This window comes from Nicotiana tomentosiformis, chromosome 5, assembly GCF_000390325.3.
Source record: "Nicotiana tomentosiformis chromosome 5, ASM39032v3, whole genome shotgun sequence".
Lineage (NCBI taxonomy): Eukaryota > Viridiplantae > Streptophyta > Magnoliopsida > Solanales > Solanaceae > Nicotiana > Nicotiana tomentosiformis.
In genome coordinates, this window is record NC_090816.1 from 112,046,212 (window position 1) to 112,073,654 (window position 27,443).

The 27,443-nt window shown below is 38.4% G+C and overlaps 1 protein-coding gene across 1 annotated transcript; it reads left to right on the plus strand.

Annotated features, from left to right (window-relative positions):
- The first annotated feature begins 462 nt into the window (after positions 1 to 462).
- Positions 463 to 4,817, plus strand: LOC104120204 (probable WRKY transcription factor 12). The gene is made up of 3 exons (XM_009631936.4): positions 463 to 879; positions 1,090 to 1,317; positions 4,280 to 4,817. The coding sequence occupies exons 1-3, from the start codon at positions 593 to 595 to the stop codon at positions 4,449 to 4,451; spliced, it is 687 nt and encodes a 228-aa protein (XP_009630231.1). The 5' UTR covers positions 463 to 592; the 3' UTR covers positions 4,452 to 4,817.
- The last annotated feature ends 22,626 nt before the right edge of the window (positions 4,818 to 27,443 follow it).

Genomic DNA, 27,443 nt, shown 5'->3' on the forward strand with positions numbered 1-27,443 from the left:
AAGGTTCAAGCTATTGTAAAGGGGAAGAAAATATATGACATTTAGAAGAAGATTTTGATACGACTTTCAATTAGATAAAGATCTGAAGATTTATGAGTGAAAACATTATTTTTTTTAAATTAAAAAAAATTAAGGATTCACAAGTATATTATAAAGTTAATATTGAAATATTATCTATGGCAAAAAAGATATCCATCACATAAAGTTAATATTGAAATATTATCTATGGCAAAACAGATATTATATAATTGAGTTTAGGTTACATACACTTAAAAATATTTACACTATATAACTTTCTTATTTTTAAGATTACAAATGTCAGAAAGAATACATATAAATATTATCTAAATGACCTAACAAGGGTAACCAAAACTATTTTTACATATCTAGCTGGCACGTTAGGAGGAGCTATTTTGTTCCTTTTAACCTAAACTATACATATAAAGATCATCTTTCTCTTTTCTTTAGTGTGTTACCAAATATTAAGTTTCAAAGTCTTTTTCTTTCATAAGAAATCAAATTGCCTGCTCTCTCTTACAGTTGAGCTTCTTCACACACACTGAGAGAGATCTAAAGAGAGAGAGAGAGAGAGATGTTTAGCCAAAGCTTGTTTGAGGATCAAGCAGATATGTCATCACAACTTGGATTTTTCACTTTTCCTCCAAATTACAACAACAATATGGGCAGTGCAATTACTACTACTACTTTACCATTTGGAATATGCAACCATAAAACCCTCACCATAATCCCTCCCTCTTTTGCAGCAGATAATAATTCCCTAATTGAATCTACTGCTCTAAGGCAGAAAGAAGACCTTACTACTTCTATATTTGGAGGACCCCATCTTCTTTCCTTGCAAAAATCCACTGCAAATACATGGTAATCTTTAATACATATGTCTTAACCTTTTCTCTAGGAAAATGATACTAATATATACTTCTTTCAAAATTTAATTTATCACATGCAAAAGATGCCTTTTATTTATTTGGTTAGTATGATGATCATAACTTTGTTGTGGTTTTTGTTAATTTGCATGTCTAGAAGTCATAGTTACTTATATGTTTAAGATGGTTTTGGAATTGATTTTAGGGCATGGGGAGAAGTGAATGAGAGCAACAATATTAAGAGATCAAGGGATAATATTGATGATCATTTAGGGGTTTCAGCAATTAAGATGAAGAAGATGAAATCATCAAGAAGGAAAGTAAGAGAACCAAGATTTTGTTTCAAGACTCTGAGTGATGTGGATGTGTTAGATGATGGTTATAAATGGAGGAAATATGGCCAGAAAGTTGTCAAAAATACCCAACATCCCAGGTACATATTAACTTCTTCCCATTCTAAATCTCTTCTTTATTCTTTATTTGTGAGTTTCCTAACAATGGCTACTCCTTCCATGGAATTCTCTAGCTCCATCTTTAAAAAAGAAAAGAAAACAAAAAGGTAGTCCGGTGCACAAAATATTCCACGTTCACGTATTAATCGGGGAAGGTCGTACCCTCAACTGGTATGATGTAGACAACCTATCTTAATGTAAGTATTAGCGGCTATATCCTCGGCTTGAACCCCTGACCTCACACGTAGATAATTTTTCATTATTACAAGGCTCTCTTCCTCCGTTTTCTCGATAAAATATTGTGCCTATCATTTATTTATTTTTTGTATATTTAAATCCAAAAATTAATTGTTTAGCCACTTTTATCCACTAGTCAGTCATTAGGCCGACGAATATTTTGAAGCTAAAATCTTCTTGCTCTTTAATCTCCACCCTGAACATTGCATTAGCTGCCTTTACTATTAAAGCTTCAGTAGATTAGATTGGGGTTTAGCTAAGGATATTATGTAGGTAATTTCCTGAGAGAGGGCTAAAAGAAGTGTTATTATTAACTTCAAAAGATAGAAAATCATTTGAATACTATTAACTTGGTATTCATGAAATGATAGCTTATTGGGCCATTTTACAGAACTTAAATCAGATCGTATTGGCAGAGCTGAATCTTGACGATCTTTTAATTATGATTATTTGAAAAATGATTGCAAAACTTGTTGCCAAGTAAAAAAAAGATTCATTTAAAATCTCATCATATGATTATGGATATTCTTAGTTAAAATTTGGTACAACTCATCAAGACCGGCATTGTTAATACCTCTATTAAATGAAAGAACCATGTGGTGAAACAAACAAAACAGAAAACACACATGCATTTTAGCATATGGAAACCCTAAGGAATAAAAAAGAAAAGAAAAAAGAAAATAAAATGGAAATGATGATCACTTTTTTTACATCTAAAAGTTTGATATGGGGAGGATCCCATTGAGGATCTCTTCTTTGCATGATTTGGCTTTAGGTTAATAGTAAGTTGAAACTTTTTTATTGTTGAATGATTACTACTACTTGAGCTTTCTTCTTTATTGAGGAGTTTGCTTTGCTATACTACTGTCTCCTTCTACCTACAACATAGTAACATAGTTATATTATTCGAACTTTTCGAAAATATTGTTGGGTGTGTCGGATTCTTCAAAAGTAATACATTTTTGGAGGATCCGCACAGGTGCGACAACATTTTGAAGAGTCCGTGTAACGTCGCCGTAATTAAGAGAAGAATTTTGATTAGAATTTACACTATCGGTGTAATTAAACGTATTGTAGCAAGTAAGTTTGTCTTAATTATTTTCCAAAATTACTAATTCCACTATTAATCATCTAGATTGTAATACTGATAAATCGATTTTCCCAATCACCTATCCCGTGTGTGAGTGAGATAGTCTGTCATAGATGTGAAATTTGCCGAATGGATTATGATTCCTTCTTGGTCTGATTTATTTTCGTATAGTATAAAAATTCTTTTGTACTATCAGTATCTAGAATAATTAAACTCATTTTAATATACTAAAAGTGCAACAACTTTTTACATAAGCGACAATGTGAGATGCACAAGGGAGCCCACTGTTCTTAAAGGCTATTGTCACTAGTGATAATGAATCCAGCAATTGCCAGTTTGCAATTGCTATATCTTTGATTGTGCACTATTTTGATTTCCATTTCCTCATCTTTTTACCTTTTTATTGTACTAGTACTAGGTAAAGGCACAACATTGCCCTACCAACAGCTCTATATTGCATTATCAAAATGTTTTAACGTTTAAGTTATATCTTAAGTGAGCTTCATATGTCGCTTAATTATTTTGAATCTCACTTGACTTTTCTCCAAATCCCGGGGTTGATTTCTGTAGAATTACAGAAAAATGTTACTATCATATTAATATCTATTGTAAAGTGAAAAATAAGAACATTTCATTAGAAAAGAGTAACCAAGAAAAAAGACATTAGAGTGATCAAAGACTATGTTGTTTAGACTCTTCAAAAATATCGTCCGGAAGTCCAGTCAAAATAAATCAAATGTGTTGAGGTGAATTTTTGGTTGGAACTATCTAGATCTCAAAATAAATTGGTCCAAGATTTAATCTTCGTTGAATTATAAGCTAGTGCTATCTCCTAAGTATAATACTATCAACTATGTTCAACATTTCAGAAACAATTTTTATGAATCTTTTCGAGAGAGATAGAGCGCGCTCGAACTCTCCGGAAATGTCGCCAGGTGCGTGTTAGATCCTCCAAAAGTAGTGCATTTTTGGAGGATCTGACACGAGTGCGGCTACATTTGTGGGAGTCCGCACAACATAGATAATTATATATATACCAAACAAGAAAAAGCTCTTAATGAAATCTTGTTTTTATTCTTCTTTTTCTTTTATTTTTTTGGGTTATTTATTGGTCAAATTTCAAGATGATGCAGATTCGCGTGTCGTCTTATACTGAACAAATGAAATAATTATAGTCAGTCCCCAAATCTACTAGAATATGCATAGACTAGGGACTTTGCAGGTTTTGGCAGTTGTCACCACAAGTGTATAAATAAAATCCCTGTTCAAAGATAAGCATAGACATAACAACATGAGAAACTTTATGACATTTCCTGTTGCTTGCTGCAATTCATTATATTAAGACATTTCTAGACAAATTTGAGGATATATATTGAACTGTCTGTCTTGGTCTAGACCATTTCCTTTGTGGTATAGAATTAGAAAATTTTGTTCCGGGACTTTTAAGAGCGCATCGCATGATGTGTAGGTTAAGCGCACCTCATGAATTCGAATTCTACCGGAGATGAAAATTTGGTACATAAATAAAAAATAGTAAAAAGGTGGGTCCATTATTCATCGAATTTCAAACAGAAGATTTCTAGTTTATTAATTTTTAATATGATTATGTGTTGCAGGAGCTATTACCGGTGTACACAAGATAATTGTAGAGTTAAGAAAAGGGTGGAAAGATTAGCAGAAGATCCAAGAATGGTGATTACAACATATGAAGGCAGGCATGTTCACTCTCCATCACTTGATGAAGAGGATTCACAAGCTTCATCTCAACTTAATAATCTCTTGTGGTAGTTGGCACCTCTTCTTCCGAAGTTACGTGGCTATTTTACCGAGTTCCTTGGAGAAAGTTTTCTCGCGCCCTTAGGTACTCTCTACTTACCAGCATGTGTTGGTTTCGGGTAAAAATCGTTCGAGCTTTTCCTGAGAGTATATATACTCATTCTATTAACCCTTTTTAAGTTTTCCATGTAATGAAAAAAGTTCATTTCCTATCTATTGATGTTATTAGTAACTATAAAGTCGAACGTGCCATTTCATCTGTAATTTTGTATATCATGTGGACTTGGCTCTTTACTTTAATGGGCCTCACAATATTGTAAAGCGAGACTGCTATGCTTAAGTACTAAAAGCAAGTTAAAGCTCTCATATTTTATTCAACCATGTCTTCTTGTTTTGGATTCTGTGGCAAATAAGTCACATATGCTTGTTTTAGTAGACCAAATAATAGTATGATGTATTTAAGACTTTCCAAATAATAATACCCAAACTGCACTTGAAATGTAAATGATATAGAAGTGGAGAAATTGAATTGAAATGTATTCAAGACTTTCGAAATTATATTTCACTGGCTTTTTTTCTTAATGGTGGGAATTCTCAACTTCTCCGATCAAACCAAAGACCATAGGCTTATAGTTTTATGTAATCATTTTATAAAATAACGATGATATGATAAGATTCCAGAATAATATTCTCATTCCACAAAAATTTCCAAGCAAGCAGAAATAATACTCTGACATTATTATATTAACTTAATTGTCACTAAAGTCTAAAGCATCTAGAGAAAGGAACTGCCCTGGAATTGGGAGATCTAAACAAGTGTACTAGGACACAATATGTGTCATCTCAACTGCGTATTTCCGTGAAAGAAATTAGGCTAAATTTGGTAGCATTTGTAAGTAATTGCCTAATAATAATAATAATATTTATTGAATTGATAAATATTAATAATATATTTGCTTTGACGGGCCAAACTAGATAAGCCCCTTTGACTCTCCACCATTGACAATATATTAATAAATATTGAAGGTGTTTGACTCTGTACCATAGACAACCATTAAAAAGTTCTTTCAATTCGAATTTAGGTTTCAAAAACTATTATTTATTGGGATTGGTGTTGTTACAAATAATTAGGAATATTCTTTGGAGCTTATATCTCAAATTTGAGACTGTTTGATGAAGACTAGACTTGATTTTGGTTGAATTTCATACTGAAACTCGAAAAAGAAGAAGAACACATGACATACAATAGTTACGAAATTGTATTAAAGTTGTAAGCAAATTGAATTTAAATTATATTTTGTTGTAGTTATATATTTGTAACGACTCGGCCGGTCGTTTTGAGAGTTGTAGCCTCACTCCCCCATTTACTGCTCATTCTGTACTTTATAGCTGTATTGTGACTTGCCGGGGTAGTCAGTTCGAGTCCGGAGAGATTTCGGAATGAATTGAGACACTTAGTCTCAAGGTTGAAAACTTAAGTTGAAAAGGTTGACCGGATGTTGACTTATGTATAAACGACTCCGGAATAGAGTTTTGATGATTTCAACAGCTCCGCATGGTGATTTTGGAGTTAGGAGTGTGTCCGGAAAATTATTAGGAAATCCGTAGCAAAATTAGGCGTGAAATGGCTAAATTAGGCGTGAAATGGCTAAAATAGAAATTTAAGTTTGGAAGTTTGACCGGTGAATTGACTTTTTAATATCGGAGTCAAAATCCAGTTCTGAAAATTTTCATAGCTCCGTTATGTAATTTATAACTTGTATGCAAAATTTGAGGTCAATCGGACTCGATTTGAAAGGTTTCAGTATCGAATGTAGAAGTTGGAAATTCTTAAGTTTTATTATGCTTGAATTGGGGTGTGATTTGTGATTTTAGTGTTATTTGATGTGATTTGAGGTTTCGACTAAGTCCGTATGATGTTTTAGGACTTTTTGGTATGATTGGTTGAGGTCTCGAGGGCCTCGGGCGTAATTCGAATCATGTTTGGCGCATTTTGGAAACTTGAAACTGCTGAACCTGCTGCTACTAGTTTCCTTCTTCGCATTCGCGAGGAGATCTCGCATTCGCGAAGCGTACCTGGAAGCCAGCAGAGTTTTGTTCTTCGAGTTCGCATACGAGGGGTCGCGTTCGCGAAGGCCTGGACTCAGCACGCACTGCATTCGCGAAGAGAAAGAAGAGGCAGCTCGGACCCCACACATTTGGTCTTCGTGTTCGCGATGGGCGTCCCGCGTTCGCGAAGCTTAAGATCTGATAGGCATCGCGTTCGCGAGAGGAGCCTCGCGTTCACGAAGAAGAAATTTCGGCAGGTACATTTTTGTGCTTCGTGAACGCGAGGCAAGGGCCGCGTTCGCGAAGAAGAAACCACTGGATGGAAACTATAAGTTCTCAAAATAGTCATTTTTTATTTTTGACAAATTGGAGCTCGGGAAGAGGCGATTTTCGAGAAATTTTCAAGAAAAATAATGGAATAAGTGTTCTTAACTCAATATTGGTCGAATTACCCGAATTCATAGTTATTTTTAACATTTAATTGAGGATTTAAGTCGGAAGATTTAGAAAACCCTCATGGTTTAAATTGAAGATTTGAGGGTTGAGTTGATGTCGGATTTTAGTAAAAATTGTATGGTTGGACTTGTGTTTGAATGGGCGTTCATATTTTGTAACTTTTGTCGGGTTCCGAGATGTGGGCCCCACGAGCGATTTTTGGGTTAAATTTCAGATTTTTGTTAGAAATTTTATATTTCCATATGGAAATTATTCCTATAATTTTTATTGATTGAACAAATTAATTATGACTAGATTCGAGCCGATCGGAGTCGTAAAATCGAGGAAAAGGCATACTGCTTGATTGATTGAGCGTGATTTGAGGTAAGTGACTTGTCTAACCTTGTGCGGTGGAAATTCACCTTAGGATTGGTATTGATAAGAACATTTTGATGTGTTGAAAGTCGTGTATACAAGGTGACGAGTGTGTACAGGGCTAAACGCGGAAGAATATGTCTTTAAATTGTGTGGATCACTGTTGCATATTAATTAAATTATTTTATTCTGATATATTTATCATCATTAATATATTTTCGTATTTAAATTTGCCTGACCTATTCCTGCTAAGTATTTTACTTGTTTACTTGAAACTCTGTTTCTTTTGTTTTGTGCATTATTTGAAGGTTGGATTTCTTAATTTAAATATTATTAAAATGAAGTATTTTACATTTAAAATTTTGATATTAAGACAAGGTGTTTAATTTGTGATTATTTTTTGGTTGAGTTATTCATTCCTGCATAATTTGTGAGATTTTGTACTCATTGTAATTGAGTCGTGAGCTCCTTATTGTGGAAAATATTCTTGTTGTTGATTTATTTTGGCAAGTTGAAATATTTGGGCACTTGAGGTGCAAATTGTGATATATTGTGATATTTATACGCATGCGGTGATATAAGGTCTGGGTGTTGAAACGCATGCGGTGAGATAAGGTGGCTTGATACGCGTGGCTAGTAGGGGAACTACTAGAAGTCATGCGGTGTGATAAGGGTGGCTAAAACGCGGGATGCTATTTAGAAAAAAAATATTTTCTTTAAAATTAAATGTGAAGGCTCCCGCGGTGATATAAGAAAAAAAAATATTGTGAATTTATTTATGATTTAGGACTACGATGCGGTACCTCGGGAGTGCCCTTGTTGATATTTTCTTATTGGTGTACTTGCCTTTGGTTATTTTGTGTTTTCCTTAAATATGTAAATTCATGTTTTCCTTGTGTGAGGTACTATTTGTCCTTATTTTGTGTAGTTAAATTGTGACATAGTGCTTATTTGATTCACTTCCATTGTGATTATTATAATTATATTGTTAAACTTTTCGCCCTGTCTTTTATTATTTTCAGTAGGGCCCTGACCTGACCTCGTCACTACTCTACCGAGGATAGGCTTGGCACTTACTGGGTATCGATGTGGTGTACTCATACTATACTTCTGCACATCTTTGTGTGCAGATCCAGGTACTTCCTACCAAATCAGGTATTAGTGAGCTAGTCCGTACGTGGAGACTTCAAGGTATATCTGCCAGCGTCCGCAGATCTCGGAGTCCCCCTCTATCTTTGTTATGTTGTTTTCCTTATCTTCATTAGACTCTGATGTTTAAAGACACTTAGTATTTCTCTTAGAAGCTTGTGACTTATTTCTACCGGGTTTTGGGAGTTGTAACTATTTGAATCGCGGTTTGATTTATTTTATATGTTGACATTTGATTTTCAGTTGTGTATTCTGCATAATTGATAGTCTTAGAGACTAGGTGTCATCACGACATTCTACGGAGGAAAATTGGAGTCGTGACAAGTTGGTATCAGAGCCCTAGATTTATAGGTGTTATGAGTCACAAGTAGGTTTAGTAGAGTCTCGTGTATCGGTACGGAGACGTATGTACTTATTTTCGGGAGGCTATGGAACTGATAGGAAAAATGTTCACTTATTTGATTCCTTATCGTGCGCATTTGTTGACCTCAAAATCCTAAACCATTGTCTTTCTATTCTCTCACAGATGGTGAGTACACGCACAACTGGATCCGATGATCAGAAACCCGCGCCCCCTGTTGGAGCCGCAAGAGGCCGAGGTCTGGGCAGAAGCCGAGGAAGACCACGTGGTGCAGCCAGAGCACCTGCACGAGCTTCTGCAGAGGAACCACCAGTAGCTCCAGTTGGAGAGCAGGCATCTGAGATGCTTGTTACTACTCCTGCACTTCAGGAGACTCTTGCCCAGTTTTTGAGCATGTTTGGCACTCTAGCTCAGGCAAGGTTAATTCCACGTGCTCCTGCAACATCTCAGGACGGGGGAGGAGCACAGAATCCCGCCGTCCGTACCCCAGATCCATGGGCCCAAGTTGACCATGCCCCAGAGGTTATACCAGTACAACCAGTTGTCCCAGTTCGGCCCGAGGTTAGGGCAGCAGTTTCAGAGGGGGAGCAGCTCAGGCTCGAGAGGTACAAGAAGTACCACCTTCCCACTTTCAGCGGTTTGGCTTCAGAGGATGCTCAGGGTTTTCTTGAGGAATGTCACTGTATCCTCCGTCCTATGGGTATTGTGGATTCTAGTGGGGTTTATTTCACGGCATTCCAGCTTAGAGGAGCGGCCTACCAGTGGTGGCGAGCATACGAGTTGGATAGCAACTTCACTCACTTGGACTCAATTTTCAGATATGTTCTTGAAGGAGTATATTCCTCAGAGTCTTAGAGATGCATGGCGCGCAGAGTTTGAGCAGTTGTGCTAGGGTTCTATGACCATGTCAGAGTATGCGATCTGATTTAGTGATTTGGCTAGGCATGCACCAGCCTTAGTTGCTACTGTTCGAGAGCGGGTTCGACGATTTATTGAGGGGATCCACCCTAGTATCAGATTCAGTATGAACCGAGAACTAGATATGGACATCACATACCAACAGGTGGTGGCAATTGCTAGGAGATTGGAGGTTATGCGGACCCGGGAGAGAGAAAAGAGGGAAGCTAAGAGACCTCGAGATTTTGGCACATATAACAGTTCTCGTGACCCAGCTGCAGCCCGTCATGGTAGAGGTTATGTGGGCCATCCTATTCATTCAGCACTTGCAGCTTCCAGCGGTATTTTGGCTACTCCTAGACCTCAGGTTCCATATTATGCGCTGCCAGTGTCTACTGTACCTCCTGTATAGGGTGCTTTCAGTGGGCAGTCCAGTCGATCAGTCCCGAGCCAGTCACAGTAGCCACGTCCTCCGAGGGGTTGTTTTGAGTGTGGCGCCACTCGTCATATAATAAGTGATTGCCCCAAATTTAGGAGGGGTGCACCTCCACAAATTTCTCAGGCCCCACCTATTCCACAAGGCCCTCAGGCTTCTTAGGCCATGATTACTGCACCAGTTGCTACTCCACCTGCACATCCAGCTAGAGGTGGAGGTCGGACAAGTAGAGGTCATCCTAGAGAGGGAGGCCAGGCCAGATATTATGCCCTTCCTGCTAGGACGGAGGCAGTTGCATCCGATTCATTTATCACACGTATTGTTCCGGTCGTTCTTAGGAATGTACCAGTCTTATTTGATCCAGGCTCCACTTATTCTTTTGTGTCATCTTATTTTGCCCCGTATTTGGGTATTTCCCGTGATTCTTTGAGTTCTTCTATTTATGTATCTACACCCGTAGGTAATTCTATTAATATTGATCGCGTGTATCAATCGTGTTTAATTGTTATCTGTGGTTTTGAGACCATAACTGATTTATTATTGCTCAGTATGGTGGATTTCAATTTTATTTTGGGCATGGACTGGTTGTCGCCCTATCACGTCCTTGATTGTTACGTCAAGATGGTGACGTTGGCTATGTCAGGTCTACCGCTGCTAGAGTGGAGAGGTACCTTGGATCATGTTCCTAGCAGTGTTGTTTCATTTCTTAAGGCTCAACGAATGGTTGAGAAGGGGTGTGATGCGTATCTAGCCTATGTGAGAGATGTTAGTGTTGATACTCCTACAGTGGAGTCAGTTCCTATAGTAAGGGATTTTCCTGATGTATTTCCAGCGGATATTCCGGGTATGCCACCCGACAGGGATATTGACTTTGGCATTGATTTGTTACCGGGCACTCAGCCCATTTCTATTCCACCATATCGTATGGCCACAGCAGAATTGAAAGAATTAAAAGAGCAGTTATGGTTCCATGCGGATGTGTATTGATGACCTATTTGATAAGCTTATGGGTGCCAGAGTGTTCTCTAAGATCGATTTACATTCAGGCTATCATCAGTTGAAGATTCGGGAGCCAGATATCCCGAAGACTGCCTTCAGGACTCGGTATGGTCATTATGAGTTCCTTGTAATGTCATTTGGACTGACCAATGCCCCAACAATATTTATGCATTTGATGAACAGTGTATTTCAACCATATCTTGACCCATTCGTCATTGTATTTATTGACGACATTCTGGTGTACTCCCGGGGCCGGGAAGATCATGAACAATACCTGAGGACTGTGCTTCAAACTTTGAGAGAAAAGAAGTTGTATGCAAAATTTTCAAAGTGTAAATTCTTGCTTGATTCAGTAGGATTTTTGGGTCATATAGTTTCGTGCGAGGGGATCAAGGTAGATCCGAAGAAGATTGAGGCAGTGCAAAGTTGGTCCAGACCGTCTTCAGCTACGTAGATCCAAAGTTTTCTTGTTTTAGCAGGGTATTATCGCTGATTTGTAGAGGATTTCTCTTCTATTACTGCACCTATGACCAAATTGACCAATAAGGGTGCTCCGTTCAGGTGGACCGAGGAATGTGAGGAGTGCTTTCAAAAGCTCAAGACAACTTTAACTACAACCCCAGCATTAGTATTGCCTACAGGTTCAGGGTATTATATTGTGTATTGTGATGTGTCGCGCATTGGTCTCGGCATAGTGTTGATGCAAGACGGTAGGGTGATTGCCTATGCGTCTAGACAGTTAAAGGTACATGAGAAGAATTATCCGGTCCACGACCTTGAGTTAGCAGCTATTGTTCATGCCTTGAAGATTTAGCGACATTATTTGTACGGTGTCCATTGTGAGGTTTATACCGATCACCGGAGTCTACAACATCTGTTTAAACAGAAGGATCTTAACTTGCGGTAGTGGAGATGGTTGGAGTTGCTTAAGGATTATGATATCACGATTCTCTATCACCCCGGGAAGGTCAATGTAGTGGCTGATGCCTTGAGTCGTAAGGCGGAGAGTTTGGGCAGTTTAGCATATTTACCGGTAGCAGAGAGGCCTTTAGCCTTGGATGTTCAGTCCTTGGCCAATCAGTTTGTTAGATTGAATATTTCTAAGCCGAGCCGAGTTTTGGCTTGTGTGGTTTTTCAGTCTTCTCTTTAGGATCGTATCAGAGAGCGTCAGTATGATGACCCCCATCTGCTTGTCCTTAAGGACAAAGTTCAACACGGTGATGCCAAAGAAGTCACTATTGGAGATGACGGTATATTACGGATGCAGGGTAGGCTATGTGTGCCTAATGTAGATGGTTTGCGTGAGTTGATTCTCTAGGAGGCTCACAGTTCGTGGTTGTAATGACCCGACCGGTCATTTTAAGTATTACAACCTCGTTTTCCTATTTACTGCTCAATTTATGCCTTACAATTTATTTATAACTTATCGGATTAGTTGGTTCGGGCCCGGAAGGATTTCAGAGTGAAATGAGATACTTAGTCTCATAATAGAAAACTTAAGTTGGAAAAGTTGACCGGATATTGACTTATGAGTAAACGACATCGGAATTGAATTTTGATGATTCCAATAGATCCGTATGGTGAATTTGGACTTAGAAGCGTGTCCGAAAATTAATTGGAGGTCCGTAGTGGAATTAGGCTTGAAATGCCGAAAGTTGAATTTTTGGGAAGTTTGACCGGGGGGTTGGCATTTTGATATCGTGGTCAGAATCCGATTCTGAAAATTTGAATACCTTTATTATGTCATTTATTACTTGTGTACAAAATTTGAGATCAATCGGATATGATTTGATAGGTTCCGGCATCGTTTGTAGAAATTGGAAGTTTCAATGTTCATTAGGCTTGAATCTAGGTGTGATTCGTATTTTTAGTATTGTCGGATGTGATTTGAAGACTCGACTAAGTTTGTATGATGTTTTAGGACTTGTTGGTATATTTGGTTGAGGTCCCGGTAGCCTCGGGTGAGTTCCGGGACGGTTTTAGATCATTTTTTCTTGTTTTGCAAATGCTAGAACTGATATCTGGTATTGTTCTTCGCGAACGCGAAGGGTCACACGCGTTCGCGAAGAAGGATTTTGGACCCCATCGCTAACGCGATAAAGAAGACGCGAATGCGAAGAAGGGAGTTAGGGAAAGCCTACACGAACACGAGTGGGCAGATGCAAACGCGAAGAGGAAAGGGAGTTGGGGGGCTACCTAGCGTTAAGCCTTCGCGAACGCGGCTCGTGTCTCGCGAACGCGAAGGAAAGAGGTCGGAAGGCATCGCGAACGCGATGAGGATATCATGAACGCGAAGAAGGAATCTTGTCAGCACATGTTTTTTTGTGCTTCGCGAACGCAAAGCTATGGTCGCGAATGCGATGAAGGAATTTCTGGGCAGAATTAAAAGTTCCAAAACGGGGGTTTTGAGTTCATAACACAAAATCAAATTGGGAGCTTGGTAGAAGGAGATTTTTGGAGAGATTCTTGCGTGGGTGTTTGAGGTAAGTGATTCTTATCCAGTTTTGATTAATTTACACGATCATGTCTTTAAATCCATCATTTAATGGGTGAATTAAGTTGAAAAATTTAGAAAACCCTCTTGGTTTAAATTGAAGATTTGAGGGTTAAGTTGAGGTCATTTTTGGTAAAATTGGTATGGTTAGACTCCTGGTTGAATGGGCTTTCGGATTTTGTAACTTTTGTCGAGTTCCGAGATGTGGGCCCTACGGGTAATTATTTTGAGCTAAATTTTGGATTTTGTTGGAAATCTAGTATTTTCTTATGGGATTAATTCCAATAAATTTTATTGACTGAATCGAATTAATTGTGGGTAGATTCGAGGCATTTGGAGGCATATTCACAAGGCAAAGGCTTAGCAGTATAAGAATTTCACAGTATGAGGTAAGTAACAGTTTTAAATCTGGTCCTGAGGGTATGAAACCCCGGATTATTGTATTATGTGAGTATTTTGGAGGTGACGCACATGCTAGGTGACAGGCGTGTGGGCGTGCACTGTAGGAATTAGGACTTGGTCCATTTCGTGAAACTGAAAAGTTGAATAAGCTTTTTGTTAGCTATGTGCCCTTTCTGTGCTATAGAAATTTGACAGTGAATCATGCTTAGGCTATGTGTTGGTGCTGTAAAGACCACAGAGGTCGTGTACATGTTAAATTATCTGCTAAATTGTTATTTTGTACTCAGTCACAGTTTACTTGTTTATTTTATCTCAGTATCTATTATTCATTATTAATGCATCATATTATTGTTGTTTGGGCTGATTATCATGACTATTGAGAGCTCGAGAAACTGGAGATAATTATGACTGAGTGAGGTCGAGGGTCTGATTGCGAGATATTATACTATAGCACGTGAATTGTCCGTGCAGATCCAGATATTATACTATAGCACGTGAGTTGTCCGTGCGGATTATAGCGCTTGGGCTGTAGGAGCCCCTCTGGAGTCTGTACACCCCCAGTGAGCGCAGGTACCCATTGAGTGTGAGTGCTGTAGGAGCCCCTCCGGAGTCTGTACACCCCCTAGTATTGAGATAGGCACCATCACGACGGGTGAAATTTTGGGTCGTGACAAGTTGGTATCAGAGCTTTAGGTGACATAGATCTCACGAGTCATGAGCAGGTTTAGTAGAGTCTTACGGATCGGTACGGAGACGTCTGTACTTATCTTCGAGAGGCTGTCGAACCCTTAGGAAACATTTCCCTTCTTGTATTCAATCGTGCAGAATTGATTCATCTTGAAACATTACTCTTTGAATTCCTTCCACGCATTCGTATGCGCACATGAGCGCTCAGTATCAGTTGTGCATCGCCGGTTTGTGATTCCATGAACGATATTTGAGATGTGTATTTCGTGTTCTGGTGATGGGCCAGTCTGAAGGACTTGAGGCCAGGTTTAGATCGTAGCTTAGGCTCAGTAGCTTCGGTGTAACATGTACATTTGGACTCATATGTCCGGTAATGTCCCTACGAGTGGAATTTGTGGCTCGATGAACGGTGGAATGGCTTTGTGATGAGTATGATGTAACTGTGAGATGTGTTAAGACGAGTTGAATGTGACAAGAAGTGTTTCCTTGAAATATAAAGGAAGGCCATTGGGTGCTTTATTTTCATTTTGATATGACGTACAATCTCGAGTATGAATGTTTTGAAAGATTTTTCACGTTGTTAAATTTTGGGGGAAATTAAATTCTCATGTCTTGTCAATGAGTTTGGACTCAAGAAGGGTAAGTGATTTTGTAGTAATTGCGAATGGATATTTCTAATGTTGATGGCTCGAGAAAGATGATCTTTGAAGAGGCTTAGAGTCGGTAACATTTTATTGGTTCAGGTGCGACAGAGATGCATTTTGATTTGATGCAACAGTTGGGCATCAACGTGTGAGGGAAGACATGACGGGAAGTGTTTCGCGGTGGTTGAAGTACTAGCAGGTCAAGTAGGAGAAGTAGAGGTTGAGAAGTTGCTTAAAGGAGATGGTTTAACCGAAGTAAGAGTGGCATATTAGCATATGGATTCAGTGGTAGGGTAGTCGCGTGCCTTGAGAAAGTGTAGAACGGTTTGGAATCGTGATAGACTGTGATTTGGTCTACAAACTTTATTTGGAGTGATGGTTACTGTACGGAGAAATATTGAATATGGCAGAAAGTAGTTTGTTTGAAATGAAGAGGGGATGTAAAGATCTGATTATCGTTTCAGGCGCAATATGACTTGAGTTCGGAAGGTATTGTTGAACTTTTAGTTGATGTCAATAGGGAGAGTGCAAACTTATACAATTGGTGGGCGAGCATGAGCTGAGGAGAATTTACTGATTATGTAGTCATTGCACCCAGTGCAGCGTCGTTGAAATATGTCGGTAAGGAATTCCACAAGTGGGTTATCTCCTGTGAGCAGTTAGCGGTGGCGTGATGTTGATGAAGCTTCTTCGAGGAATATTACTTGCTACCCGGTAAGAGGTCGAGTGTGTGACTGTGAGTGGTGATTCAGAATGTTCATGAAAAGCTTAGCAAAAGACTCCGAGAAGTCTAGCGGGTTAATGGTGCGAGATCTGGGTAATTGAGAAGGAGAAATTCTTGCGGGTTCTAATTTTATATAATCGCAGCTTAAAGCTAAGTGGGAGAGCCTGTTATTGACAATTTGATTTTATGGTTATGTGTTAAATTTTAGCTTTGGTCGGAGACATACTTGTGGACCAGTTATGACTTGCAGAGATAGAGATCGAGGATGACTCGAGTAAGGAAATTCATGAATACGGGTTATATGGAACTTTATAGAAATACGGAAATCATGGAATGATTAAATTGTTATTTTAAAGAACGTAGTGCGCACGAAGTATGAATTTGATTAGTGGTGTTAAGGCAGGGTTACTTCTTTGGGGATTGTTGTGCTACTGGGCTTGTGCCTTTCGGCCTGTTTGGGCGGTGCAGCTTAGATTTGAGCAAAGTGGGTGACTCCTGAGAAAATTCTAATGGATTCGAGATTAATATGTAACAATTGAGAATTTTTGGCGGATTTGTTTATGGCTAAAATTTGAGATTTAAGTTGGATGGTGTCGAGACTTATGGCATTTTTGGTTATCATTATGGGTTTTATATTTAGGTATCAGGAAGGTGAATGAAACGGCCTTAGACTCAAATAAGGTATTTTCAGAGTGGGTGTTTCGGTTGTGGTATTTATAGGGGTAATTATGATGTGGTGAGACTGTACAGATATTTTGGTGGCAATATTCTTGGGTTTTGGTGACCTACGTGGTTTGGTCGAGTTAGAGGAATTCAGTTCTGATAGCTTGGTTATATGCAAATGGATTTTAAAGTAGTCATGATGGTTTCTACCATGGTTTGAACCGGATATTTTCTACCGGTGTATGGGACGTGTTGTGTATTGTGATTTCCTCCTGGAAAGAAGCAAGAGAGAGGTTTCTAACTAATAAGGTATGTAATTTGCTGGTGACTCAGAGTTGATAATGAGATTCATGTGCTTGTCACATGATGGAATAATAGATGTGATGTGTTGTGCGGAATTAGGATTTACATGTACAAGGTGACAGTTCCGTCTTGAAGAGAATGTAACGAATGTTGGATAGCATGTTCAGTTTCAGATATTTCGATGAATGTTGAGAAGGGTACGCATTTCAGAAGGCGCTTTGTGTTTTGACTTACGGATGTTCATCGGTATTGCAGTACTCGCCTGGTTGATAGACTTCTGATATTCAAATTATTGCTATGTGACGCGGATGAATTATGAAAGCATTCCTGGTGGGATTATCGTGAATGAAAGATGTGTTAGTCATTTTAGTGCTGGAGTTGGGATCAGTTACGGTGATTCATGTGTTCGATGAATTTGGAGACTGAGAGTTCTCAGAAGTATATTGTTTTGGGGTTGCGACCTATTTGAGGTGACTATTTTATTTAAAACTCGGCGGAGGCACTAGTTGCGTTAATTATTTGTAATAGTTATGCGCTATGAGTGCGTATATATGTGAGGTTTGAGCCCATGTGCGGCTTTAGAGCAAGTATTCATACTCCGAAGAATGCTTAAGCTATAATATGCCTAGAGTTGACGGTTAAGTGTAAAGTTATAACGTTTTTCGTATTCGTACCTTTGTTGAGAACTATCTGGGCTATACTTGAGGTTACAAAGAAGATGATGCCCTAAATAAATGGGGTAGTTACTAATTCTGCGTAAAGTTATCGATTTGAAGTGTGATAACAGACTTTGCATATGCTTACACTATGGAGTGCTATTTATACCAGTCCAGAAGCATGGGAATCTTATTTCATTATCATATACAAATGTACTTGTTTAATTGCTCATGTATGATATGCTGGGGCTGGAGGCGTGTGACCATGCCGGGCGATTCATATTATTATCACGTGAGTTATCCGTGTCGTGTGTGGGAATTTTATTTCTATGATAATTTATCTGATTCATTAATTTCCTTCCTCTACAATTGTCTATATACACCTACGGTTATCCTCTTCATGAAAATTGAGGAGTTGGTTGTAACAGTCCAGTTGTGGTGGTGCTTGTTGAACTTGCAATACGGTTCTCTTCCTTGAGATATCTCCCATATTTGGGTACACAGATTGCGCAATTGTGGCTTGAGTTATATTGATGTGGCGTGTCTGTGGGATAGTTGTGTTTAATAATATAAGGTTATTGGACCTAGATGGGTACTGTCAGGTTTGATTACGATATATTCGGGAGGATAATATTGAAAGTCTGCTTAGAAGGTGATTATGGTTCTGGTCGGGGCGAGAGAGCTCTGTGGCTAGTTGATCTGATGAGTGGTTATGAGTTTTGATTGTTTCTTTCTTCATTGGCAGTGTACGAAGGTTTTGGAATGAGGTTCTGTTGAATTCAGGGGTTTATACTAGTACTTGGTTGGTTTTGAGTAGTTATTGTGATCAGAAATGGTGCTACGAGTATGCGAGTTGTGTAGTATGTTATGCGATTATATCTGGGATTATGGTTATGGCTGGATACAGCTTGTTCAGGCTATTACAGTGAGTAGATGTGAGATTCGGGTCTTAAAAAGAATTCTGGATGTTAGAAATTTGGCTCCAAGGTTTTTGGGCTAAGGTTAAATTAATTATTTTCAGTTATGTTGTACGGTCAGTCCTATATAGAATAGGGTAACGTAGGATCACCCCGGGGATGTGCGTGGTAAGTTGGAATAGAGATTTGAAGGTTAAGAACAACCCTTGGCATGTTCGAGGATGAACATATGTTTAAATGAGGGAGAATGTAACGACCCGACCAGTCATTTTGAGTATTACAGCCCCATTCCCTAATTTACTGCTCAATTTATGCCTTATAATTGATTTATGACTTATCGGGTTAGTTCATTCGGGCCCGAAAGAATTTCGGAGTGAAATGAGATACTTAGTCTCACAATTAAAATTTTATATTGGAAACGTTGACCGAATATTGATTTATGAGTAAACGACCTCAGAATTGAATTCTGATGATTCCAATAGCTCCGTATGGTGATTTTGGACTTAGCAGCGTATCCGGAAAATTAATTAGAGAAACGTAGTGGAATTAGGCTTGAAATGCCGAAAGTTAAAATTTTGGGAAGTTTGAGCGGGGGGTTGACTTTTTGATATCAAGGTCGGAACCCGATTCTGAAAATTTGAATACCTCCGTTATGTAGTTTATGAATTGTATGCAAAATTTGAGGTCAATCGGACATGATTTGATAGGTTCTGGTGTCGTTTGTAGAAATTAAAAGTTTGAAAGTTCATTTGGCTTCAATCTACGTGTGATTCGTGTTTTTAGTGTTGTCGGATGTGATTTGAAGACTCGACTAAGTTTGTATGATGTTTTAGGACTTGTTGGTATATTTGGTTGAGGTCCCGGGGGCCTCGAGTTAGTTCCGAGACGGTTTCGAATCATTTGTTCTTGTTTTGCAACTGCTGGAACTGATATCTGGTATTGTTCTTCGCGAACGCGAAGGGTCACTAACGTTCGCGAAGAAGTATTTTGGACCCCATCGCGAACGCGATGAAGAAGACGTGAACGCGAAGAAGGGAGCTGGGGAAAGCCTACGCGAACGCGAGTGGGCAGACGCAAACGCGAAGAGGAAAGGGAGTTGGGGGCCTGGCTGGCATTAAGCCTTCGCGAACGCGAAGGGTAGAGGTCGGAAGGCATCACGAACGCGAAGAAGGAATCTTGGCAGCATATTTTTTTTGTGCTTCGCGAACGTGAAGCTATGGTCGCGAACGCGATGAAGGAATTTCTGGGCAGAATTAAAAGTTCCAAAACGGGGGTTTTGAGTTCATAACATAAAATCAAATTGGGAGCTTGGTAGAAGGCAATTTTTAGAGATATTCTTGCGTGGGGGTTTGGGGTATGTGATTCTTATCCAGTTTTGATTAATTTACACGATCATGTCTTTGAATCCATCATTTAATGGGTGAATTAAGTTAAAAAATTTAGAAAACCCTCTTGGTTTAAATTGAAGATTTGAGGGTTAAGTTGAGGTCATTTTTGGTAAAATTGGTATGGTTAGACTTGTGGTTGAATGAGCTTTCGGATTTTGTAACTTTTGTCGAGTTCCGAGACGTGGGCCCTACGGGTAATTTTTTTGAGCTAAATTTCGGATTTTGTTGGAAAATTAGTACTTTCTTATGGGATTAATTCCAATAAATTTTATTGACTGAATCGAATTAATTGTGGCTAGATTCGAGGCATTTGGAGGCCAATTCAAGAGGCAAAGGCTTAGCGTAATAAGAATTTCACAGTATGAGGTAAGTAACAGTTTTAAATCTGGTCCTGAGGGTATGAATCCCCAGATTATTGTATTATATGAGTATTTTAGATGTGACACACATGCTAGGTGACAGGCGTATGGGCGTGCACCGTGGGAATTGGGACTTGGTCTATTCCGTGAAATTGGAAAGTTGAATAAACTTGTTGTTAGCTATGTGTCCTTTTTGTGCTATAGAAATTTGATAGTGAATCATGCTTAGGCTATGTGTTGGTGTTGTAAAGACCACAGAGGTCGTGTACATGTTGAATTATCTGCTAAATTGTTATTTTGTACCCAGTCACAATTTACTTATTTATTTTATCTCAGTCTCTATTGTTCATTATTGATGCATCATATTATTGTTGTTTGGGATGATTATCATGACTATTGAGAGCCCGAGAGACTGGAGAGAATTATGACTGAGTGAGGTCGAGGGTTTGATTGCAAGATATTATACTTTAGTACGTGAGTTGTCCGTGCAACACGTGAGTTATACGTGCGGATCCAGATATTATACTATAGCACGTGAGTTGTCCGTACATCACGTGAGTTGTCCGTACGGATTATAGCGCTTGGGTTGTAGGAGCCCCTATGGAGTCTGTACATCCCCAGTGAGTGTAGGTACCCATTGAGTGTGAGTGCTGAGGGCTGAGAGCCAAGTGATTGAGATGTTGTGACGAGTTGAGTGACTGTTACCCTGAGAGGTTGTACTTGCTTTTCATTTGTTGTTGCACTTAGTTGCTATTTGTCATTAGGGTGAAATTCTCTGAAAGATTTTATATCTGGATTACATGAACTTGAACTGTATAAAATTGATTTGACTTAAATTGCTGGATTTGAAAACATGTCTATTCTTTGCTGGAATTACTGAAAGTGAACTATAACTGTGTAGCTCGTCATTATTTTTAGTTCTTTATTTATTATTGTTACTTACTGAGTTGGTTGTACTCATACTACACCATGCACTTTGTGTGCAGATTCAGGTATTCCCGGCCATAGCGGGTGTTGATTTCTTTCGCACAGTTAATTTTCCGGCAATTCAGAGGTAGCTGCCATGTTTCGTAGACGTTGCCTCTTCTTCCCTATCTCCTTATTTACAGCATTTGGTCTCAGACTATTATGGACGGTATTTTCCAGACTTGTATTCATATTAGATGCTCATGTACTCAGTGACACCGAGTTTTGGGAGTGTTTATATATGTATTTGTGAGTTTTTCTTCCGCTAAATTTAGATATTATGTTTTCAAACTTAAAAGATATAGTGGTTTATTGAGATTGTCGGCTTGCCTAGTATTGAGATAGGCGCCATCACGACGGGTGAGATTTTGGGTCGTGACAGCGGTACTCCATTCATCCAGGTGCCGCGAAGATGTATCAGGACTTGAGACAACACTATTGGTGGAAGTGGATGAAGAAAGATATAGTGGAGTATGTAGCTCGGTGCCTAAATTGGCAGCAGGTGAATTATGAGCATCAGCGACCGGGTGGATTGCTTCAGAAGTTAGAGATTTTAGAATCAAAATGGGAGCGGATCACCATGAAATTCGTTGTTGGGCTCCCACGGACTCAGAGGAAGTTCGATGTAGTTTGGGTGGTCGTGGATAGATTGACCAAGTTAGCTCATTTCATTCATGTGGTTACTACTTACACTTCAGAGCAGCTGGCTCAGGTTTACATTCGCAAGATTGTCAGGCTTCATGGCGTACCGGTATATATCATCTCTGATCGGAGTACGCAGTTCACATCATGGTTCTAGAGAGTCGTACAGCGAGAATTCGGTACTCGTGTGGAGTTGAGTACAGCATTTCACCCTCAGGCGGACGGACAGTCTGAGCGCACTATCCAGATATTGGAGGATATGCTTCGTGCGTGTGTGATGGATTTTGGGGGTGCTTGGGATCAGTTATTGCCACTTGTGGAGTGTGCTTACAACAACAGCTACCAGTCGAGCATTCAGATAGCTCCGTATGAGGCCTTTTATGGTTGGCGGTGCCGGTCTCCAGTGGGTTAGTTCGAACCGGGCGAGGCTAAACTATTGACTACAGATCTAGTTCAGGATGCTTTGGAAAAGGTTAAAGTTAATTCAGGATCGACTTCGTACAGCCCAATCTAGACAAAAGAGTTATGTGGATCGGAAGGTTCGTGATGTTGCATTCATGGTTGGTGAGCGGGTCTTGCTCCAGGTTTCGCCCATGAAGGGTGTTATGAGATTTGGGAAGAAGGAAAAGTTGAGCTCTAGGTATATTGGGCCTTTTGAAATTCTGGAGAGAGTTGGGGAGGTAGCTTACGGACTTGCACTATCACCTAGTCTCTCTGTAGTTAATCCAGTGTTCTATGTTTCCATGCTCCAGAAGTATCACGGTGATCCGTCTCATGTGTTAGACTTCATCTCAGTCCAGGTGGACGAGGATCTATCTTATGTCGAGGAACCAGTGGCCATTTTGGACAGACATATTAGAAAGCTAAGATCGAAGAGCATTGCTTCAGTAAAAGTACAGTGGAGGGGTCATCAGGTCGAAGAGGAAACTTGGGAGACCGAGCATGATATGCGTAGCTGCTATCCTCATCTTTTTATCACTCCAGGTATAATTCTAAACCCGTTCGAGGACGAAAATTTGTTCAAGAGGGGGAAGATGTAACGACCCGGCCAGTCGTTTTGAGAGTTGTAACCCCATTCCCCCATTTACTGTTCATTCTATACTTTATAGCTGTATTGTGAGTTGTCGGGGTAGTCAGTTCGAGTCCGGTGAGATTTCGGAATGAATTGAGACACTTAGTCTCAAGGTTGAAAACTTAAGTTGAAAAGGTTGACCGGATGTTGACTTATGTGTAAATGACCCCAGAATAGAGTTTTGATGATTCCAATAGCTCTGCACAGTGATTTTAGACTTAGGAGCGTGTCCGGAAAATTATTTGGAAGTTCGTAGCTAAATTAGGCTTGAAATAGCTAAAATAGAAATTTAAGTTTGAAAGTTTGACCAGGGAGTTATCTTTTTGATATCGGAGTCAAAATCCAGTTCTGAAAATTTTCATAGCTCAGTTATGTCATTTATGACTTGTGTGCAAAATTTGAGATCAATCAGACTCGATTTGAATGGTTTCGGTATCGAATGTAAAAGTTGAAAATTCTTAAATTTCATTAAGCTTGAATTGGGGTGTGATTTGTGATTTTAGCGTTATTTGATGTTATTTGAGGTTTCGACTAAGTCTGTATTATATTTTAGGACTTGTTGGTATGATTGGTTGAAGTCCCGAGGGTCTCTAGCGTAATTCGGATCATGTTCGGCACATTTCGGAAACTTGAAACTGCTGAACCTGCTCCTACTGGTTTCCTTCTTCGCGTTCACGAGGGAGTCCTCGTGTTCGCGAAGAGGACCTGGAAGCCAGCGGAGTTTTATTCTTCGCATTCGCATATGAGGGGTCGCGTTCGCGAAGGCCTTGACTCAGCACGCACCACGTTCGCGAAGGCCTTGACTCAGCACGCACCGCGTTCGCGAAGAGAAAGAAGAGGCAGCTGGGACCCCACATATTTGGTCTTCGTGTTCGCGATGGGCGTCCCGCGTTCGCGAAGCTTAAGATCTGATAGGCATCGCGTTCACGAGAGGAGCCTCGCGTTGGCGAAGAATAAATTTCGGCAGGCACATTTTTGTGCTTCTCAAAATAGTCATTTTTCATTTTTGACAAGTTGGAGCTCGGGAAGAGGCGATTTACGAGAAATTTTCAAGAAAAATAACGGGATAAGTGTTCTTAACTCAATATTGGTCGAATTACCCCAATCCATGGTTATTTTTAACATTTAATTGAGGATTTAAGTGAGAAGATTTAGAAAACTCTCATAGTTTAAATTGAAGATTTGAGGGTCGAGTTGATATCGGGTTTTAGTAAAAATTGTATGGTTGGACTCGTGGTTGAATGAGCGTTCATATTTTATAACTTTTGTCGGGTTCCGAGACGTGGGCCCCACGGGCGATTTTTGGGTTAAATTTCGGATTTTTGTTAGAAATTTTATATTTTCATATGGAAATTATTCCTATAATTTTTATTGATTGAATCGAATTAATTATGATTAGATTCGAGCCAATAGGAGTCGTAAAATTGAGGAAAAGGCATACTGTTTGATTGATTGAGCGTGATTTGAGGTAAGTGACTTGTCTAACCTTGTGCGGGAAAAATTTCCCTTAGGATTGGTATTGATAAGAAAATTTTGATGTGTTGAAAGTCGAGTACACAAGGTAACGAGTTTGTACAGGGCTAAATGTGGAAGATTATATCTTTAAATTATGTGGATCACTGTTGCATATTAATTAAATTATTTTATTCTGATATACTCATCATCATTAATATATTTTCGTATTTAAATTTGCTTGACCTATACCTGCTAGGTATTTTACCTGTTTAGTTGAAACTCCATTTCTTTTGTTTTGTGCATTATTTGAAGGTTGGATTTTTTAATTTAAATATTATTAAAATGAAGTATTTTACATTTAAAATTTTAATATTAAGGCAAGGTGTTTAATTTGTTATTTTTATTTGCTGAGTTATTCATTCCTGCATATTTTGTGAGATTTTGTACTCATTGTGATTGAGCCGTGAGCTCCTTATTGTGAAAAATATTCTTGTTGTTGATTTATTTTGGCAAGTTGAAATATTTGGGCACTTGAGGTGCAAATTGTGATATTGATACGCATGCGATGGTATAAGGTCTGGGTGTTGAAACACATGCGGTAAGATAAGGTGGCTTGATACGTGTGGCTAGTAAGGGAACTACTAGAAGTCATGCGGTGTGATAAGGGTGGCTAAAACGCGGAATGCTATTTCGAAAAAAAAATATTTTCTTTAAAATTAAATGTGAAGGCTCCCGCGGTGATACAAGAAAAAGAAATATTGTGAATCTATTTATGATTTAGGACTACGAGGCGGTACCTCGGGAGTGCCCTTGTTGATACTTTCTCATTAGTGTACTTGACTTTGGTTATTTTGTGTTTTCCTTAATTATGTAAATTCATGTTTTCCTTCCGTGAGGTACTATTTGTCCTTATTTTGTGTAGTTAAATTGTGACATACTCCTTATTTGATTCACTCCCATTTTGATTATTATTATTATTATATTGTTAAACTTTCTGCTCTGTCTTTTATTATTTTCAGTTGGGCCCTGACCTTACCTCGTCATTACTCTACCGGGGTTAGGCTTGGCACTTACTAGGTACTGTTGTGGTGTACTCATTACTACTCTTCTGCACATCTTTTTGTGCATATCCAGGTACTTCCTACCAGACCAGGTATTGGTGAACTAGTCAGTACGCAGAGACTTCAAGGTATATCTGCCAGCATCCGCAGACCTCTGAGTCCCCGCTCTATCTTTGTTATATTGTTTTCCTTATTTTCATTAGACTCTGATGTATAAAGACACTTACTATTTCTCTTAGAAGCTTGTGACTTATTTCTATCAGTTTTTGGGAGTTGTAACTATTTGAACTGCGATTTGATTTATTTTATATGTTGAGATTTGAGTTTCAGTTTTGTATTCCGTATAATTGATAGGCTTACCTAGTATTAGAGACTAGGTGCCATCATGACATCCTACGGAGGAAAATTGGGGTTATGATAATATTTTTTTATTTGAATGTTGTATAAAAGTTGAAAAATAGTTGTATAATGTATGAATCGTTGTATGAAATTTGTATTTAAGTTATCAATACTATCTTTTTACGTAAAGTTGTTGATATGTATCAAAATCGTATTAAGAGATAAAGTTTTGATTTGAATTTCAGAGATGAAGAAGCACACACCACATACAAAATATATATACAAACTAGATACAAAATATACAAAAGACATATTATATAAAATTCGTATGAAAATTATATTTAAGTTGTACAATATTGTAGATGTATTTAACTGGATAAAAATAATGTATGAAAATTGCAGATAAATTGTAAATAAGTGTATACTATATAATTAGTTGTATGAAATTTATTTTTAGTATATATGTTGTAGATATATCAATTTGTATTATATTTGTACGAAATTTATTTTTAAATTTGTATGTTGTTGTACCATATATTGTTCGAGATGCTGAATTTGAATTCAAAGCTTTTAATTTTTTGATGGTTGTCAATGATGGAAAATGAAATACCCTCAAATTTTATTGAGCGACAAACAATACGAACAATAATAGTGCAACTAGAAAGAAAATTTCTTTCTATAGTCATGGCTAGCTATGCAAAGAATTGAATTGAACATACCAATCAGAGTCCAAGCTATTTTGGGCTTAGAAGAGTTATATACAAAATGGACTATAGCGTTTTTAAACTCTAGATGACTACAAACATTCTACTTTTAATGCATAAGTCTGTAAAGAAAAAGGGGAAAGATAAAATTCTAGAATGCCATCAACTTTTCTTATAAGCCCCTGCAAAATGGTAAAGTGAGAAGAATAAGCAGAAAAATGCTGGAACAAGTGATCATTCACAAATTTTATTGAGAGAGAGACGGTGAGAGAGAGTGATGAAGAAAGAAAGAAAAATGGATGAGAGAAGCGGTTGGGAATGGGAAAGAGGAGAGGAGAAAATAAAAATGGTGTAATTGAATCCTCTAATTTAAGGCATTAATAATGGATTGCATATAATTTGTAAGTAATCCTAGTTTAGGGCGGGTAATATACAAAATTAGGATATTTTACTAATGTATATTGTATATAACTATGTATAATTAATATATACAGGATATTACTAATATTAGCCAATTAACTATTTGTAGCAAAAAAGATCAAATTTTTGCTTTCTTTTGAGTGGGTATTATTAAAATAGAGTTGGTACATCTTAAGGAGCTTGAATCTCAGTTTTGGAATGATTTAGTGAAGTTTTGAGCTGGTTTGAATTGAAAATTCGAAGTAAAAAATGAACATGAAAAAAGTAATATGTGTATCACACTGTGTATCATTTGTGTATCATATATGTATCATATTTGTATCAATTGTGTATCACATGTATATCCATATATATATGTGTGTGAGATACATGCGTGATGCATGTTTGATACATGTGTCGGTGAAGGA